General features: G+C 32.6%; 1 protein-coding gene across 7 annotated transcripts in view; it reads left to right on the forward strand.

Annotated features, from left to right (window-relative positions):
* Window positions 1-17,904, forward strand: part of LOC129960609 (neural-cadherin-like) — a 726,863-nt gene that overhangs the window by 189,320 nt on the left and 519,639 nt on the right. For all 7 annotated transcript variants that reach the window (XM_056074153.1, XM_056074136.1, XM_056074161.1 and 4 more), the window contains 5 exons: window positions 1,618-1,729; window positions 4,211-4,603; window positions 9,018-9,256; window positions 12,499-12,624; window positions 13,549-13,887. In XM_056074153.1, coding sequence (XP_055930128.1) covers window positions 1,618-1,729; window positions 4,211-4,603; window positions 9,018-9,256; window positions 12,499-12,624; window positions 13,549-13,887 — 1,209 coding nt within the window. The remainder of the gene's footprint in view (window positions 1-1,617; window positions 1,730-4,210; window positions 4,604-9,017; window positions 9,257-12,498; window positions 12,625-13,548; window positions 13,888-17,904) is intronic.

The following is a 17,904-nucleotide window of genomic DNA, read 5'->3' on the forward strand; positions in this document are numbered from 1 at the left end:
AAATATAATTCTACAGATTTTTTTTAAATACAAAAGGTCTATGTCATGACAGTATGAGTAAGATTTAATATATATGTCTTGATTTTTGTCAAAAGTGTTAAGCTCGCAGACTTTCGTAGAGGCCAAATTGTAGGAGCGCAGCGCGTCTATCTGGAGCAACTGTGACTGAAACATCCCAGCTTTTAGGCATTTAAAAAATATTGTATCTAAAATCATGACAGCGTACTCACTGCGCTGCAAGACACACTTAGCAACGCAAAATAGTGGAGGAAGGAAAGCGGAGTGAAAGAGATCGACGGGTATTGAACTGGATTGTAACGTCTAAAAAGAAGACAACGGCAGCCAAAGTGACAGCAGAGCTGAATCAGCATCTGGATTCTCCAGTGTCAATAACATTTACGGCAGAGCAGCAATTCCCATCCTTTGCCTCAAACGCTAATACCAAGCGTCGCCTACAGTGGTTTTATAACCCCAAAACCTGGACGATTAATAAGTGGAAGGCAGTTATATGGTCAGACGAATCATCTTTCAAACTTTTCCTGACAACAGGACGTTTACACGACATCTAGGCAGCCTTTTGATAGTGATTATCCTCTTCTAATTGTCAGGCATGGAGATGCATCTGTCATAGCATAGGCAGCCGTGTTGTGTTTTTTATGCTGCCCCAATCGTAAGCCTGAAAGGAAGGATCACTGTGGAGAAGTGTAGAGATCAGGTCCAGCCTATGAGACAAATTTTGTTTCGTGCCGGAGACAGAATTTTCCAGGATGATAATGCGTCTATTCATGCAACAGGGCTTGTCCAATGGTGGGTTGAAAACGTGGAGGTAGTGAAACATAAATCAAATAATCGAACCCATTATGGTCTACTTTAGAGCGTTCAATCCGGAATCGATATCCTCCACCGGCACCTCTGTCGGAACTTTCACAATCTCTCCATGAAGAATGGTACAATATTCCTCTGAACATTATTCAGCACTTGTATGAGGATTTCCAAGCGAATCCAAGGGGAATTCAAAGGTGGCCTATGCCTTATGAACCCTTTGCACTCGGATGGTGCCTCTCACTCACCATTCAAGACGGTGCATCATTTTAACGTTTTATTTGTTGTTTTTTTAAAGTTTTGGTTTATAAAAAATACCTAAAGAATGGTAAGAAGATGTAGATTAATGTTTCGGTAAAATTCAATTTAAAGCTATAATAAGTATATTTTTTTTATTGTAATAAGCAAGCCATTGTGTTAGTTGAATAATTTTGCATCGAATCCGAGTGCAAAGGGTTAATAAAGATTCTTGTATCATCTTGTGGTGTTCCCATTATTTTGATAAGCACCTGTATATTCATATCAATAAACTGACTCTCTTATTTTATGTAAACACTTCCTTCAACAGTTTACGAAGTTCTTGTCAATTTTTAGGAATGGGGAAGGTCATTGAGCGAATATTTAGCACGAGTTCTCTGTGAAAGGAATGCTATCATTATTTTATAATAATAAGTTATAAATTGAAAACTAAAAAGTAAAAAAACTATCTAAATGAAGCCTTTCATTTTTACGTATACGAAAAAGAAAACGTGTTTTTAAAATTTTATTCACTTTGAGCTCTTCTTTGTTTTGCAGCTGACGATTAAAGTGACGGATGTCAATGACAATGCTCCCAGATTTGAACTGCCAGATTACCAAGCACATAATGTGGACGAAGACGTTGCAGTCGGAACATCAATATTACAAGGTAGGCGCTTCTTTAGACAACAACTTGACATATAAAGCATGGCACCTCAAAATTATCTTGAAAATTCACTAAGAAATCAGTTTTAGTCATTTTCTTAAAAATAAAAATATAAACTAAGCACATCTGTTCTAGAACCCAGCAAAGTTCCTGTCGGTTTGAATATGCTACAGAGAAAAAAATATCTTTCGTTTTTGAATTTTTAGTTTTAAAACTTTTAACTAATGTCTGAATGACTCCCTCTATTTATTAAGAGTACTCATGTTAAATTATTTTTGAGTGGTTTGGATATATAAAAATTTACTTGAGACAGATAATATTATGTTCCAATTACAAAAATGATGACATATTTCTGAAATTATTAAAATGTAATTGAATTCTAATCTCAAAATTACTATGAAATCTGATTTGGAATATAAAGAAATGATGCATCTTGCTCTAAACGTCATCGCCATTTCATATTGTAATGTGTTAAATGTATTCCTATGTTTGGAAAATTATTTTGCAAAAAGATTCATGTTTCAGATAGAGCTTATTTAACTGTTGCAAATGACAATCCGCAGATAGTCCAAGAGGCTTACCTCTATAGAAAAAAGTGAACAAATTGTAGTTTATTCAATTTTACAAAAGGGTCGATTTACAATAATTAATTCAAAATCAGGCGATTGTTGGTGAGTAGCGTCCTTTTTCGTTCTAGTTCTGCGTTTTTCTCTTGCAGTACTTGCTTAGTTAAAATCCTTATGATTCTTTTTTAAATTGGGAATTAATAAATACTTTTCGAGACTTGTCAGCACTCTCCGAATTCAGTCGAGGAAATAAAAAAATTAATTTCTTCCATTTCATTTCGCACATTCCCAAATGTTGTCTTCGTTACCCAATACCAGTTTGGCCGATCCAGCTGAATCGTTTTTGAACACTTTCTGAAAGGAAATGGGAGCTGTTTTCTTTATCGTCGAACCACCCCGTAAACATAAAAATCAAGGAACATTCATAAGCTGCTGTGTTTAAAAACAATCAGCTTAAGAATGCGATTTCTAAAGTTACATCTATATTAACAATGAGCATGAAGTAGTTAGAAATCAATACAATACAAGGTATTTCACATAAGAGTGTAATGTAAGTGTAACAACATTAGGAAACGAAAAAATACTACAATTCAATACAATAAAAGTCATTTTCTTATTAAAGTAAAAGTTTAATGATGCATTTTTAAATCATATGATGATAATGTATATTTATGTGCATTATTCTTTGTTGTATTGATGAAAAATAATGTGTATTTGTATTAAAAAGAATGAAATAAAATATTTTTATAACCATTCTTAAGCAACATGATGCCAGAGAGCAAATAAAAAGAATCAGCTTTAAATAACGTTCACACGAGGCCAACTATTACACGCAATGATAAGTTGCGCCTACCTCAGGAACATCACGTGACTCCATGGGACAATGGCAAATGGTTGTCTCATCGGGACTCAACTATTTGCCATTTTCTCATTGCCGTCACGTGATCTTCCTGAGGTAGGCATGACCTTCTAATGCACGCAATTGTTGGCCTCGTGTGAACGCTGCTTCATGTGGGGGAAAAATGGAATTTTTAATTTCTAAATTTAACGGAATGAGAAGCTTTCAATAGGGATAAACAGACGAACCATTTGTCATTGAAAGTTTTTCTTCAGTTTTAACAGCGGAATCTGGTTTGTAATTCGGAATCCTATCCATAAAATCTGAATTAACGAAAAGCTGTCTGTGTCATTTTCCTATAACCCCAAATATTACGAAAGTAGAGTTTAGTTTAAAAAATAGTATTAAAAAATTATGATTTTAAACAAAGTGGAGAAAAAGAAAGCATTTAAAAAAAGGATCCAGCGTTTAACCCAGTTCTTCAATCTCTTAAAAGCATCACCATTTCTTACAAGAAATTCAGTAATTTTAATATTGGACACAAGACTTCTCGCTGGGTGGTTAAAATCAAAATTATTTATGTCAGCATTATACTACTGGGTGTACACTCAGTCAGTTAGTTATAAGATGGCCAGTTAATTACTTATAAGTAGGTAGCCATGCTTAGAGAGGAACTAACTTATGTTTGCCACAATTTCAGAAGACAGATTCAGGCATTCCATGCTTGGCTATAAATTGCCGTTTAGGCAGCGCCCCTGAATTTTTCTTTCTCACTACGTATGGTAATAAAATTATGGATATTTACAAAAAAGCACCATGGGAAAAAAAAATGTCAACACACCTAAATTTGAAAAACTATAGAAACTATTGAAAAACTATAGAAAACTATTACTAATAGAGCAAAGGGCCCATAGCAAGTAGTTTATTTATCAAAAAATTGTGATGACACGAAAACTTTAAAAAAAAAATTAGATAAAATTATATTGTTAGATGCTGACATGATATTAATATATATCTGCTTGATTTACTTTTATGTTATTTTTACTAAATTGCGGACTTTTTTTCTTTCTCGTCCTGCAGTCTCAGCTAGTGACATGGACCAAGGCAAGAACGCAGAGATTGAATACTCGCTGGACAAGGACGACTTCACAATCGACAACAAGGGCATCATCTATTCTAATAAGAGGCTGGACGCAGACATCAACAATACGTACGTCCTCACCGTTCGTGCAACTGACAGGGGTGACCCTCCTCTGACTGGGACGGCAACCGTCCGCATTTATACGGAGAACAAGAACGACGAACCCCCGAAATTCAGCCAGGACGTATACACCCCGAATGTGGATGAAAATGCGGGGCCTAACACTTTGGTTACAACTGTTGTGGCCAGTGACAAAGATGGAGATAATATTTACTTTGGATTTGTCGGAGGAGGGACTGTTTCTGGAATGTTTCAGATAGAGGAACGGACGGGTAAGCCGACTTATTTATTAGTCACCTTCGGTGATCAGGTGGTTCACCGATGGAATATCAATTGCCTATAATTTCAATGAAATTGCTTTATAATAAGATGATTTCTTCATAAAGAACGTACCAAATTGTGATAAAAATATATGAACCGTGTTATTTTCATGATGTTACTCCTGTCCTGTTTATTGTGTACATGAACCTTACTAATGGCGTAGAGTTCTGTGATGTCACTGTATTCTGACTGAAAGCTATATTCGGAGTGAAAAATGTGCAGATAATAAGGAGAATCATTCTTTCCCTTGCTTTCAACACGGAAAAAAATGAATGCAATTTAATATCCACAGCTCATTTTCCTTTGCAACAAGAAAGGTGCTGTTGGAAATTGTACAAAAAAAAATCATTTGAAAGTGTCATCAGATTTATAAAATAATTGCACGTCAATTAAATTGATATCATATCTTAATATATATAAATTACGTGTCACGTTGTTTGTCCGCGATGGACTCCTAAACTACTTAACCGATTTTAATCAAATTTGCACACCGTCTGCAGTTTGATCTAACTTAAAAGATAGGATAGCCCTTTTTTGAATTTTTAATTAGAATTTTAATTATTAATTAAAAACTAACTTTCCCGCCAAAAAATCTTTTCATTTTCTCCACCGCCAAATGAGTACGGCTTTAGTTTTTTTTCCCCAACAGTCATGAGGCTAGGCTTAAGATTTTTCGGCTGATTATTTGAAACGATTCTATTTATTCTCTTAATGTTTGATGCATTTAAAATTAAACATTGTTAATGAATCGATCTTTCAGATTCATTCTTAAGTACTTTTGAATTAAAATAAAACAGAATAAAGGAAATTAAAAATTTCTGATCTGCATAGCGTTATCCCAACTGGCGTAGAAAAACTCACGCATTTGCGTTACCGTAACAGGCGTTGAAAATTCACGCATGCGCATTGTGTTCTGATTGTTGACATGACAACCATATCAACGGATGATTTAAATTATTTTTAGGTTAGTTGCATGTTTTTGTAATTAAATTGTATTTATGTTAGTTATATATTTTTTGTATACGCTTATAGTTTTAAGTACATCGTTTTTTTAGTTTTTTTTAACCTGTTTTCAACCGATTATTTTAAACGATTCGTTTTATTTTCTTAGTGTTTGATGCATTTAAAATTAAACATTGTTAATTAATTGTTCTGGTCATAATGAATATGAGAATATTTTGTTGACAAATTCTTGAAATATTACATAAATTAGGAAAGATATTCTTTAGTGCCCATAAAGTTTAAACGCTCACTGTTTTCAGTAATCATATTAAAAAAAAAATACTTTGTTTCAGTAAAAAAATATTATTATATTAATTGCAGATTAAACCTTTCCACTTTAATTTATAGTATAAATTCTACTGGAACTAACATAAAATTAGAGAGATACATATTAAGTTATGACTGAAGGCGTTTATAATATTATGAGAGAATTATATGACAATCAAAATTTGAAGTTTTAAAATATTTTGATGAAGAAGCTATTAAAGTAGGAATTGCATAAAATATTTAATTATTAAAATTTTAAAGAACATTAAGATTGGCGAACGGACTGGTCGCCAAAGGCGGCTAGTAATAATATATATATTGTCACATAGATCAAATTAGCTTAAGAAACTTGTAAGCTAAATTAAAATGAAAACGTAGATCTTGTGCTATAACTCGAGACTTTATATTATGTAGAATTCAATCATACAACTGATTATAAACAGTAGAAGAAACTTACAGAACTTTTTAGAGATGGAATATAGTTACAATTAAGGCCAATAATTATAGTTAATAATAATAACAATCTGAATGAATAATTTGGAAGAAAGAAAGAAACAATAACATAAAAATAAATATTTACATATTTTGATTTCAGCAAGATTTGAATTGCCAATTGCCTACAATTTTTGATGTAAAAATAAGTTTCGCTACAATTTTTTTTTAATTTCATGTAAAAAAAATTTTTTTGAGAATATATTGCGGATCAAAAACGCAAAACTTTTGTTTCACTTTTAATTAAAATTATAAAAAAAGCTGTATATTGTTATCTTCTAAAGTACGCCTATGATATATTTGATAAATTTAGGTCCCAAAGTCTGTCTTGCAAAGCGTCAAAGAACACTCACTCGCATTGAGACATGTCCGCTTTCACCATAAAGTAGAAATACGATGGTGTATACGGAAGGAAATCTAACTGCAGTGTAAACAGAACAAACGTAGAAGACAGTTACTCACCGAAGGACAATATAATCATTGAATATGATAATAGCAACCATACAATTGGAGCCAATATAATATGGGCACTATCTTGAATGTTTGTAGCCGTTCCATCAACATCATTTTTTTATGTTGGGTCCCCGCACATGTAGGAATTCCTAGAAATGAAGAGGCTGATAGGGTAGCCAAATTGGGTACTACTTTCTTGCCACCACAGATTCTTTTTTCTGATTATAAGGAATATATACTGTCACATTTTGCATTCCAAATGGCAAACTGAATGGGACGCACAGATTCGTAATAAGCTTCATACAATTAAGCCTACAGTAGATCTCCGGCCCACTTTACACAACAGAAAACTGGACATCATTTTTAATTAGGTTGAGGATTGGGCACACTCGATTCACCCACCGACTTTTGTTGATGGGGGACTCAATGCCATTTTGCTAAATTGTAACAGTCCTGTGTCTGCGTTACACATTTATGTAAAATGTTCACAGTTTCCTTTACAGCGTCTGACAGTTTTTTTTTCTTCAGAAATATTACCTTGATTTGGGCGAGTTGCTTTCCAAAACTCCGCATGTTAACCTTTTTAGTGTTTAAAAAAAATATTCATTTTTATAATCATATATAAACATTGGCCACTGTTGTTACTGCAGTATCATACCTTGCACCATTATTGCGCTTTTTCATATCTAAAAGCGTAAAAAAGCGAGTCATTTAGATGTTGTAGACATTCCATGTTTTGGTTTTATTATAAATTGATACACATATTTTGATTTTATGAATGTGGTGCAGCTTAGCCAAAGATGGCTTTTGTGCCATAAAAAACAAACTGAGACTTTCCATCAACTTTCTATACAGCTTGCATTCAGTGATGTGGATATCATGAAATATTTGAATCAGTGTCAGTTCTGTCGTTGGTTCAGTTTATAGCTTCTGTGACATCTCATGTAAATATGAATACTTTCCTGCGCAATGACACCTTGAGCACACTCTAAAAATGTACGAGAAAAGATAAAACGTTTTGTTTTTCTGTCCTTATTCGCCTTTCCTTTATTGTAAGTGTCCGTTAATTTACCCATCGTTAATTTGTAGGTATCCACATATACACTCGGAATGGGTCACTTTTCTGTGCGTGTGTGTTAGTTCAGATATCGCAGGTACTATTACAGATATATTTGCTTTTGTTTATGTTATTGGGAAAATTACTTTCCGATAAAAAAAATGCAACCGTAACTATGAAAAATATCTTGTTCTTCAGCTTATATCTTAAAATGGGGGTGGGCCCACTTTTTCAAGGTACGGGCTACTTCTAATTTTTTTAAGGTGTTGCGGCCTACCCAGTGGCAAAGGTGTGGTGAGTTAAAAGAAAGGGTTTACAATATATATGTATTATAACTTAATAATAAATATGGAATATGTACTTACCTACATAACTACAAACATAAGAATTCCCACAAGTATAATAATATCAAATGATGCATTTAATATCAAACAATTCAAAGTACGTACATTAAAAACTAAATCATTTACATCTAAAGTTATTTCTCGTAGTTATAGTTAGTACAGACTTAGTCTGCATACGGTCCGCCAATCTTGAATATCTCGATATAGAATTACTAACTGATAATGTTGCACTGGATTCTAAGGGGTCGTCTGTGAGACGGGAACGATAGGTTGTCTTAATTATATTCATAGTTGAAAATGCAGATTCACACCGGTAGGGAGAACCAAAGAAATAAAAGAAAAAGAGAATACAGTGTTCCATAAATATGTTTCTTTTAGTATGCGCGTCCCATGTCTTAATAAAGGCGGTCACCCCAAAATGTCTAGGTGGTCCACTGGTCAATCGGATCGACTTAATGCCCACCCCTGTCTTAAAATATACTGATCCAAAACTGCATTCCTTTTCCTCGAACGGTATGATTGCCATAGACTTGGTGAAAAGTTCTTTTACAATCCCCGTGTCACTCGCAGGCAACAAGTCTTCTGCAGCAGTTCACGTTCTGTTATAAAAGTGGAACGATTCTGTAAGCCTGCCTATCTTTAAATTTTGTCTTTAATTTCAAAAGTACTATTTATTTTTTACTTTTTGTGATACTAATAAAAACTTTATTAGTAATTTTAAAATGAAAATGTTGGATCATCTCCCAACAGGCGTGATTCGGCTGATCAGTGGTCACATCCAGCTAGACAAGGACAAGTACGAGTTGAATGTGACGGCGCGGGACGATGGGGCGTGCTGCAAAAATGGCGCCCTCACCACCCATACCAGCACCGCCCTGGTAGTGGTCTTCATCACGGATGTGAATGACAACAAACCGCTCTTCGAAGAGTGCGCTACTTACGCGCCCCAAGTAGAGGAAGGGGCGCCCAGTGGAACAATGGTCATCAAGGTGAGACTTTTTAAAACCGTATCGGTGCTTTTGGAAATCATGTTGCAATTTAATGCCGCGGGCTCACGGAGAGAAAGTCATTAACCAATTAAACCCTAAAATTTAGAGGATTCTCCCACATTCCAGACATCCTCGACTTCAAAAATCTACAGTTTCGGAATTTTGTCTTTCTGTCTGTGAACAGGATCATTCAAACACGCAAAGAGTTAGATGAATGGAATTTAGTATATGGTTTTATCATCAGAATCTATATCAAATTCTGGACCAAATTCTTCATAAGGCCTGTTGCCTTATCCTTTCAACTAGATTGCTGCCTTCGACTTGCCTGATAGGGAGTCGAAAGCTAATCAAATGAAGAACTTTTATTTCCTTAGTTATTATATAAATAGTTTTTTTTAAAAAATTGAAATCTATGATTGGTAATTTATAATAATAATATTAATATTTAATGAGGTATAATTAGTCAAGTTTCAAAATGTATCTTTCGCTTACTTAATTATATTAAATTTATCTTTCGCTCAATTAATATATATATATATATATATATATATATATATATATATATATATATATATATATATCCGAACACTTGCTTTAACAATATTGTGTACAAATGTAAATATTGGGCAGTCTGGAATCATAATAGACGAAAACAAGTACCCTCAAACAAAGTTAATAAGGTAAAGAAGAAGAAGATTAACCAGTTTTTCATTAGCTTGTGGAAATGCGAAACTAAATTGATCAACTTGTTAAAATAGAGGTTTCTTAATGTGCACTTACTCGGGCCACAAAATATTTAAATCTGTCACTGCACAGGACTGAAGAAATTCCGGTTCATCCGTTAATGAATGCGCGATCGCAATATTCCAAACCAGCTCGAGTGTTCTCCCCAGTACTTTCTCTCGCACTCTCAGATAAAGCTGAATTTTAGTTTCAGACGCGTTTTTTCCCAACCGACTGAATTCAAAATCAAAATCTGTATTTAAATCATTGTGTTTATGAATTACCATGCTTGCATGCTTCGTTGTCACTCCCTCATCGACATGCATTGAGTTAATGTACAAGAGACTAATTGACAGGTGTTTAACATTCCATGAGAGAAATCATTTTGAATTTAAATACTTCACGAGATGCGCGCAATGTGACTGCTTCACGTCACATTTACTTTTTTCCATTGTGTATTCCAAACCATTCTGTTCCACCTAAGACCGTGTTTTTATTATTAAAAATTGGTGTTTATTCGGAGGAAACGTAAAACTGTTCCTAAAGAAGTGACTTTCAACGTTAAAAAGACGGACCCGAATTTTCAAGGATAGTGAGGGATGTTTAAACCATGACCCGTGGAACCACATATTTAAAACTGATTGTATAATAATGGTTCGGTAATTGAATGGATCAGTAAATCCCGGTTCAAACCAGATTATAAAGAATTTTTTTAAAATGAATTCACAGTTTCATTCATCGTCTTAGCATTAAAGAATTTGAAAATAATTTTTGGGGGATCTTAAGGTATTTGACTAATTTGAAAAATAATGTTGTTTCCAGAAAATTTTGAAATTTTTTTTTTATCATCTGAAAATGAAGGCCAAACTTCGTAGTTTCTAAAACAGACTTAATATATGTAGGATAGAACTGTATACACAGTACTTTCAATAATATACAATGAATAAAAATGAGATGAGAAACGGTGGTCGTATTAACCTAAAATGAGCGATTTATTTTATTATTACCGCAAAATTCTCCAAATTAATACATGATATATTTATATTATATCTCTACCTACTCAGTCATACTTTATTTATTTTTGACATTTCAGTTAAAAAAAGCGTGAAAACTACATTTGTTTCCAGCGCATTTGGATGAACTAATTTACGTGTACAATATCTAAGCGCTGGATATATGTGGAATGAATGTTTCACTGTGATTGATTCATGGAAGATATGGTATCTGAAAATCAATAAAATGTCATGAGATTTAATATGCATGTATCCAATACCTTTGCGGGTGTAATAGGCCGCGGATTTTAAGGTAGCTTCATTTAGACATGTTTTATTGACACTTTAAGTTCAAAACGTAGAAATGTAGACAAATTTTGACAAAAAAAACCATTAATGGCAACTTCAAATGCTCATAAAAGTTTTACTTATTAAAATAATTATCTTTTCGTCTGTTACATTTTATGTAGTTTAAACTATATATAGGTGAAATAAAAATTAAATATTTTCTTTATTTTTTAACTTACTCTGTTTTTCCTAACATTGGAAATTTGTTAAATAAGTAAAAAAAAATGTTAATGTTAAAAAAAAAGTTAAAGAAACAAAAGGCAATGAGTGTTTTTTTCCCCTTCTAATAGTGACTTTTCAAGTATGTTTTAGCTATTTGGTACAGAAAAAAATATGTTTATGTATCATTTTTTTAAAAATTTGTCTCCGAACCTATTCGGATACCTTAATAGATTTTAGAAAAAATAGTGTGTGCTTTTACCAGTCCCCACCCCCCTTGCGTGCCTAAAAATTTGAACCTCCTTATTTTAGAGCAGAGGTGAAAGATTTGATTTTTTTTTAAAAAAGTTTTGGGTATGTTCCAGATGATTTCAAGGAAAGGAACTTATTTGACTCGGATGCTTTATTGTGTTATCTCTAAAGTTACCATCTTGAAAACGACTTTCATTAAATTCCTTTAACTTAATTTTTTTTTACTTTTTGGTACAAGAATTTAGAGAAAGTATTGTAATCAATCATTTGAGAGATGCAAAATTCTAACTCGAAGTTTTTAACGAATCTCCTAGTTTTAGACATCTCTGAGTTCGAAAAATACATTTTTGTGTATTATATCTCTCTGTGCGTCCGTCTGTCTATTTGTGATAAAGATAACTCATAAATGTTTTGTGATAGTCGAATTACATTCCGTATATAGTGTTTGCAACAAATTTGTTCATTTCTATCAAAGTTTCAGCAAAATCCATTCAGAAGAAGTCTGCCTGTCCGCTGTTCGAATATAAGTTAACATGAAAACTACAAATAGCTAAACGGATTCAGTTCAGTACACAGATTCGACATCTATAGTGTGGCCACCTATCAAGTTTTTAGCCAAATCCAGATAAGGGTTCTCTCTTTCGGCCTGTATTTTTTAGAAGCGCGATAACTCAAAAATGCAGTGACTTTAAGATATCAAAGTTCTCTTTCTTAGAAGGGGAAGGGGAAAATAAAAGGTCCCTTGAATGAACCTGTCTGCTTTTCTAGGTGAAAGCGGTGGACAACGATAAAGGTCACAATGGTCAGGTGAGATACTCCATCGTACAACAACCCAATCAAAAAGGGACGAAATTCATCGTGGATGAAATCACGGGAGATATTCGCACCAATAAGGCAAGAACTGTTTTTCATTTTTTCCCCTTCAGTTATATATTTAACATTTTTGTGTTATAAAACTCTTGCTTTCTATACATGCCTTGAAATAAAAAATGTGCAACCAGACTAGCATATTCGGAACTTTGGGAGGATTTTGGGCGATAATTTTTATTCAACTTCTTTTATTGCATTTTCAAGTTGAAGAAAAGTAACGGTGTAGGGAAAAGATGTAATAAATTGAAAGTATGCAAGATATAAGAGGCATAAGGTATAATTAATAATAATTAAAAAAGAACTTTAAGAAATCGGCTATAAAGAAGGCCGTATTGCAATAAAAATGCGGTTCCAGTTTGCAAGTTATTTGCATTAGTCGGCTGAGAAGATAAACATGAAATTTCTAATCTTTGCAACTGTTTCCTTATGACTTACTTTTGTCATTATGATAAAGTTCTGACTGTAAAATTTATTTCCGTATCACCACTTCTTAGTAAAGTAAGCCACAGAAATTATTTAATTGATTTTATTGATTAATTATTTGATTACCAATAAACTTAATTGATTTGCTTTATATTTTCCCGGTGATAACACACTGCTTTAATATTTTTTATTTAATTAGAATTTATGCGCTTCTTTTAATTACATTATGATTTCATACCACTTGGTGCACTTTGTTGTGAATTTCAGAAAAATTGATTTCAGGAGTGCATGCTATTTGAGGGAGTTATAAATTACGTTAAATAGACATTAAAATAGAAAATAATAATAATAAAAACACCTTTCTCTTTTTAGTATTAAATTAACAATTTAAAATGTATTTTTTTAAATATTTAATTTATTTGCTGTCGCCTCTCAGTTTTTGTTTATCCTCTACACTCTCGCTAAAATTGATTTTATAAAACGTCGAAAAGATTCTGTTCAATGCTGACTCTGATTTCCCTGCAGGTGTTCGATCGTGAAGGGGACGACGGCCGCTTCGTGAGCGTGACAGTGAAGGCCACGGATCGTGGCAATCCTCCCCTGGAAGGCGTTTGCTCCTTCAAAGTAGAGATCACGGACATCAACGACAATCCTCCTCTGTTCGACCGGCAGGAGTACCGGGAGAACGTGAAGCAGGACACTCCCAAAGGGACCAATATTCTGAGGGTTTCGGCCTCGGACGAGGATGCGGACAACAACGGCGCCATTGTCTATAACCTGACTGCGCCTTATGACCCGACGGACCTCGACTACTTCGAGATCAATCCTGACTCGGGATGGATCAGTCTGAAGAAAGCTCTGGACGTGAGTGGCATCGGAAGAGTTCATTTTATTTTGATTGTTAATTACCTTAACCCTCTAAGGGTTCCACACGTATTTCGACGTAGCCCCATAGATGTCTTTAAAGTGCACCTCACGGATTTTAACGTAGGGTAACGAACGATGCAGATTCGTTTTACACTGAAAATCACGTAGGGGTGTTACTGCACCGCAGATGGTGTCGACGTATTTTAACGTATTTCTTTCCCCCTACCAGTTTCGACATCTTGATGAATTGGAGGGGAGACAACACAATGAAGTTTTACGGCCATTTAAGGAAGTCACAGGATCTGAGAGCCCGAAGATTCCTTTAGGCATAGGGCATTGTGATGGTGCCGGCGTTATGGAGGAATGAGGGGTGAAAAAGGAAAGGGCTCGCCCAAGAAAAGAGGAACAGGAATTTTTCCCCAATTGTGTCTCCCATAATGGCTCTATGTGAACTTAAATTTAAATTGCATTTTGTCTCAATAGTTTTTGTTTGATATCGATAGGGATAGGATTTCTTTGATCTAAGCGTTGCCTCAAAGTTCCATTGAGTTATTTTTTTCTTAATGCAGTTTTATGCTTACTTGTGATTAAACATCACATTGAAGTACTAGCAACTCGAAAGGGATATATTTGAAAAATTGCCATCAATATATAGTTAAAATATTAAATATATTTTTCATTCTTAGTTCAACTGTTATTATGATTCAAATTTATATTTTTATGCTAATCTATACCTCCAATTATTTTTCACGAAGTAAACAGATGCAAATGAATTTTGCGTTTTTAAGCAGTCTAAATTTCACAGAATATAATAAAATATATTATTATATTGTTTCTCTTATCTTGTAAAAATTTGGAATAATGTTTCATTTTTTATAATGCGACTCCTTTTCAAAGTTTTTTTTAAAGAACTGAATAGAATAATTTCATTCAAATTCATAAAAGAAACAAAAACATTTTTTTAAGAATTATGTCTATTCAGAAAATTATTAATATTTAGTCTTAATATACCTTGATGTAGATGAAAGCAAATAGTAAAATAAATTTAATTCAGGGTTTGATTTATTTTGTTAGGAATATTAAGAAACGAATCGCATTGTAAAAGTCTTAACATTGTAAACTATCTGAAGATATTTTTTCAACAGTTTATCAAAGAAGATATATTTCTTAGATAAAATTATAGATCTCTAAAACACTTCTAAAAAAATAAGTAGGTAGTTCAAAAATTCTGTTCTTATTTTACAAGTCTTTGAAGCAGTTTTTTTTTTTTTTTTTTGTAGATAAGTTAATGAGCATTCTTCAATATAGAATAAAATCTGAGTGGATAAATGAGATAACTTTTGGTGAATCTTGTGCTAAGTACAGAATGAGTTTTAACTATACGTTTTTAAGGATGTTCTAATACAAAATGGTGCAGATAAATTCCTGAATGGTGCATGAATAATAAATTATTTTTGAATATTCAAAAGCTTAGCATTCATAGTTATGCCTTGAAATCACAACATGCTATTTTCTCCTATCAAATAAATGACTTTGCATTACTTTATTCAGATTTTGTTACTGATGCTGGTGTTACTTATGGAAGAAAACTTCATAAACTGCACACTAATGCAGGATCGACCTTAAAGGTTGTTGGGCCCAAACAGGAAAACAATTATTATTATTAAAAGCAATCCAAGGTTTACAATCAAGGTAAAGATCAATGGTAGCATCAGCATTCTTACTTTTTCCTATTCATCTGCTTATGCAGTGTAGCGCTATCCATATTTCTTAGCACATTTTGAATAGAATCAAGTATGAATTTGGTGCGTCTTCCTATCCTTTCAGATTGGAGCAAAAATTCGACACATTCGCAATAACGATATCAAACCAACTCACCAAACTTCATTTATCTATATTGTATGTGTGCGTGTGATTTCAAATAATTATTTAAACACTCATGTGTAATAAATCCTTTGTCAGAATACATTTAAAAAAATTAATACAAATCTACATTTTGATAAAATTGCATGATACATTTAATTTATCTCGATGCTTCCGTTTTGGGATATCATGTACATGCATACATGACTTTTACATACAGATTTCTCATTAGTCAGTTTATCTAATATTTGAAGATAAAATTACATATAAATTAATTACAATTAATTATAGAAAGGTTGCTATATGTTGATTTACGATAAAGAAAGAAATCGTTTCTCAAATTCTTTGACTGGAATGATTCCTAGTGAATGCTCAGCCTTTTTAACCTAAGCTATTGAATGGGGAGGTTAAAAAAAAGTTAATAAAGGGTTTTAAAGGGTTGAAAAAAGGGATTAAGCCATATCCAGTATGCTATATTAAACTGAAATTTGAGAAATAATTGTTTATTTTTTAAACCAATTATATAAATAATATTGTCAATCATATATTAATTTTCCTTTTATATGAGGGTTAATGACTATTGATATATCATCAATGATCACCTATCATATATATATATATATATATATATATATATATATATATATATATATATAATATATTTATAATATCTTCTCAGTATATTCAGTTGATACGTCTATGGCGGAATTACTTCCAAAACCTTTTGGTATTCTACTTGCCCCAGTCATTCGACCAAATCTGTCAATTTATATTTCATAATAAAACCATTGGCCATTAGATATATCATCAATGATCGTCTGCTCTATATAATTTTTCAATTTCGAAAGAAGAAAAAAACGCCTTTTTTAATGTATTTTCATTTTGAAATAAATAAATTCTTTCTTTCCACTATTTGGCTGCATGATTCATCAACAATTCAATCAAGTTTATTAATTTTTTCTACCGCTTGGAGATATATTTGATAAATTATAAAAATAAAGTATCAAGCGTTGTGGATGGGTACAATTTGTTTCAAACATTTTTTTTTTTTTTGTAACCATGTTTCTCTGCGCGCTGGGGAACGTGAATACAGAATTTCTGCGAAACATGCGAATAACTTTGTATAATAAATTTTACGAAAATCAGTTCTGTGATACTTGAAGTTTATAAATATTTTACTGAAGCAGATATGTATTGTAATGCTTAAAACTAGTTAAATGAATATTATAATTCGGTATAACTATACTGCATAATATTTTAATTATTCTAATAATTTATATATTAAAAATTTTCTGTTCTTTATATAATATATATTATAAAGTGACAAAAGAAAGCGACAGGAATTTGAGATTGAGTTTTGAGGTTGAAATGGATTTCTCTTCATGATTCCTCTATGAGCTTATACTGCGGCCATGAATTTATACTTTTGTTTCTTTTGCTTGGCTCCTTTTTAGTATTGGTTTCTATATATGTATTTCCTCTTTAAAAAATTAAAATTAATGAATTTGTGTATTTTAGTAATGCGTTTATTATTCTTGTTGTCAAGTGAAGTATTTCCTTTTAAAATATTTTCATTCTATTACTTTTTTTAATGGATTTTGCTGTTGAATTCTGTTCATAATTGTCCTTATTGTGAGGATATAGAAACAACGCAAGAATAAGCAACACATTGAAAATATTTAAAAAGTATATCAACTTTTTTTTATTGAAATGGCTGTTATTTAATTATATAAAGTTTTTATAAAGTAAAATGCGTTTTCCTGTATTAAATCCAACATCCTACACAACTGTGAAAAAGATTTCAATTTTTGGTTAGTTCTTTTGGAAGTTATCAAGAAGTACAGTAAGTAAAATGTTCTGTTGAGTAAAATGTTGAGTTGAGTAAAATGTTCGATCTGTAGAAAAACGGCGGCCCAAACTCATAGCGACACGGGTGGCATTTGTATCCGTATAGTGTGAGACGAGCCTTAGGGCCACACGGATGGTTAATCGCGAGATGGTCTTTCTGATTTAAAGGGGGGGGGCGATCCATAAATCAATGGAATAGCTTACAAATTAGAAAGTAACTGCTTTATAAAGGCTTTTTTTTTTATCAAGATTTAATTTGATAAGTTTGTGAAATTAAGTCAGTAGATGTAATTGTTTAAACAC

Source organism: Argiope bruennichi, chromosome 2 (assembly GCF_947563725.1).
Source record: "Argiope bruennichi chromosome 2, qqArgBrue1.1, whole genome shotgun sequence".
Classification (NCBI taxonomy): domain Eukaryota; kingdom Metazoa; phylum Arthropoda; class Arachnida; order Araneae; family Araneidae; genus Argiope; species Argiope bruennichi.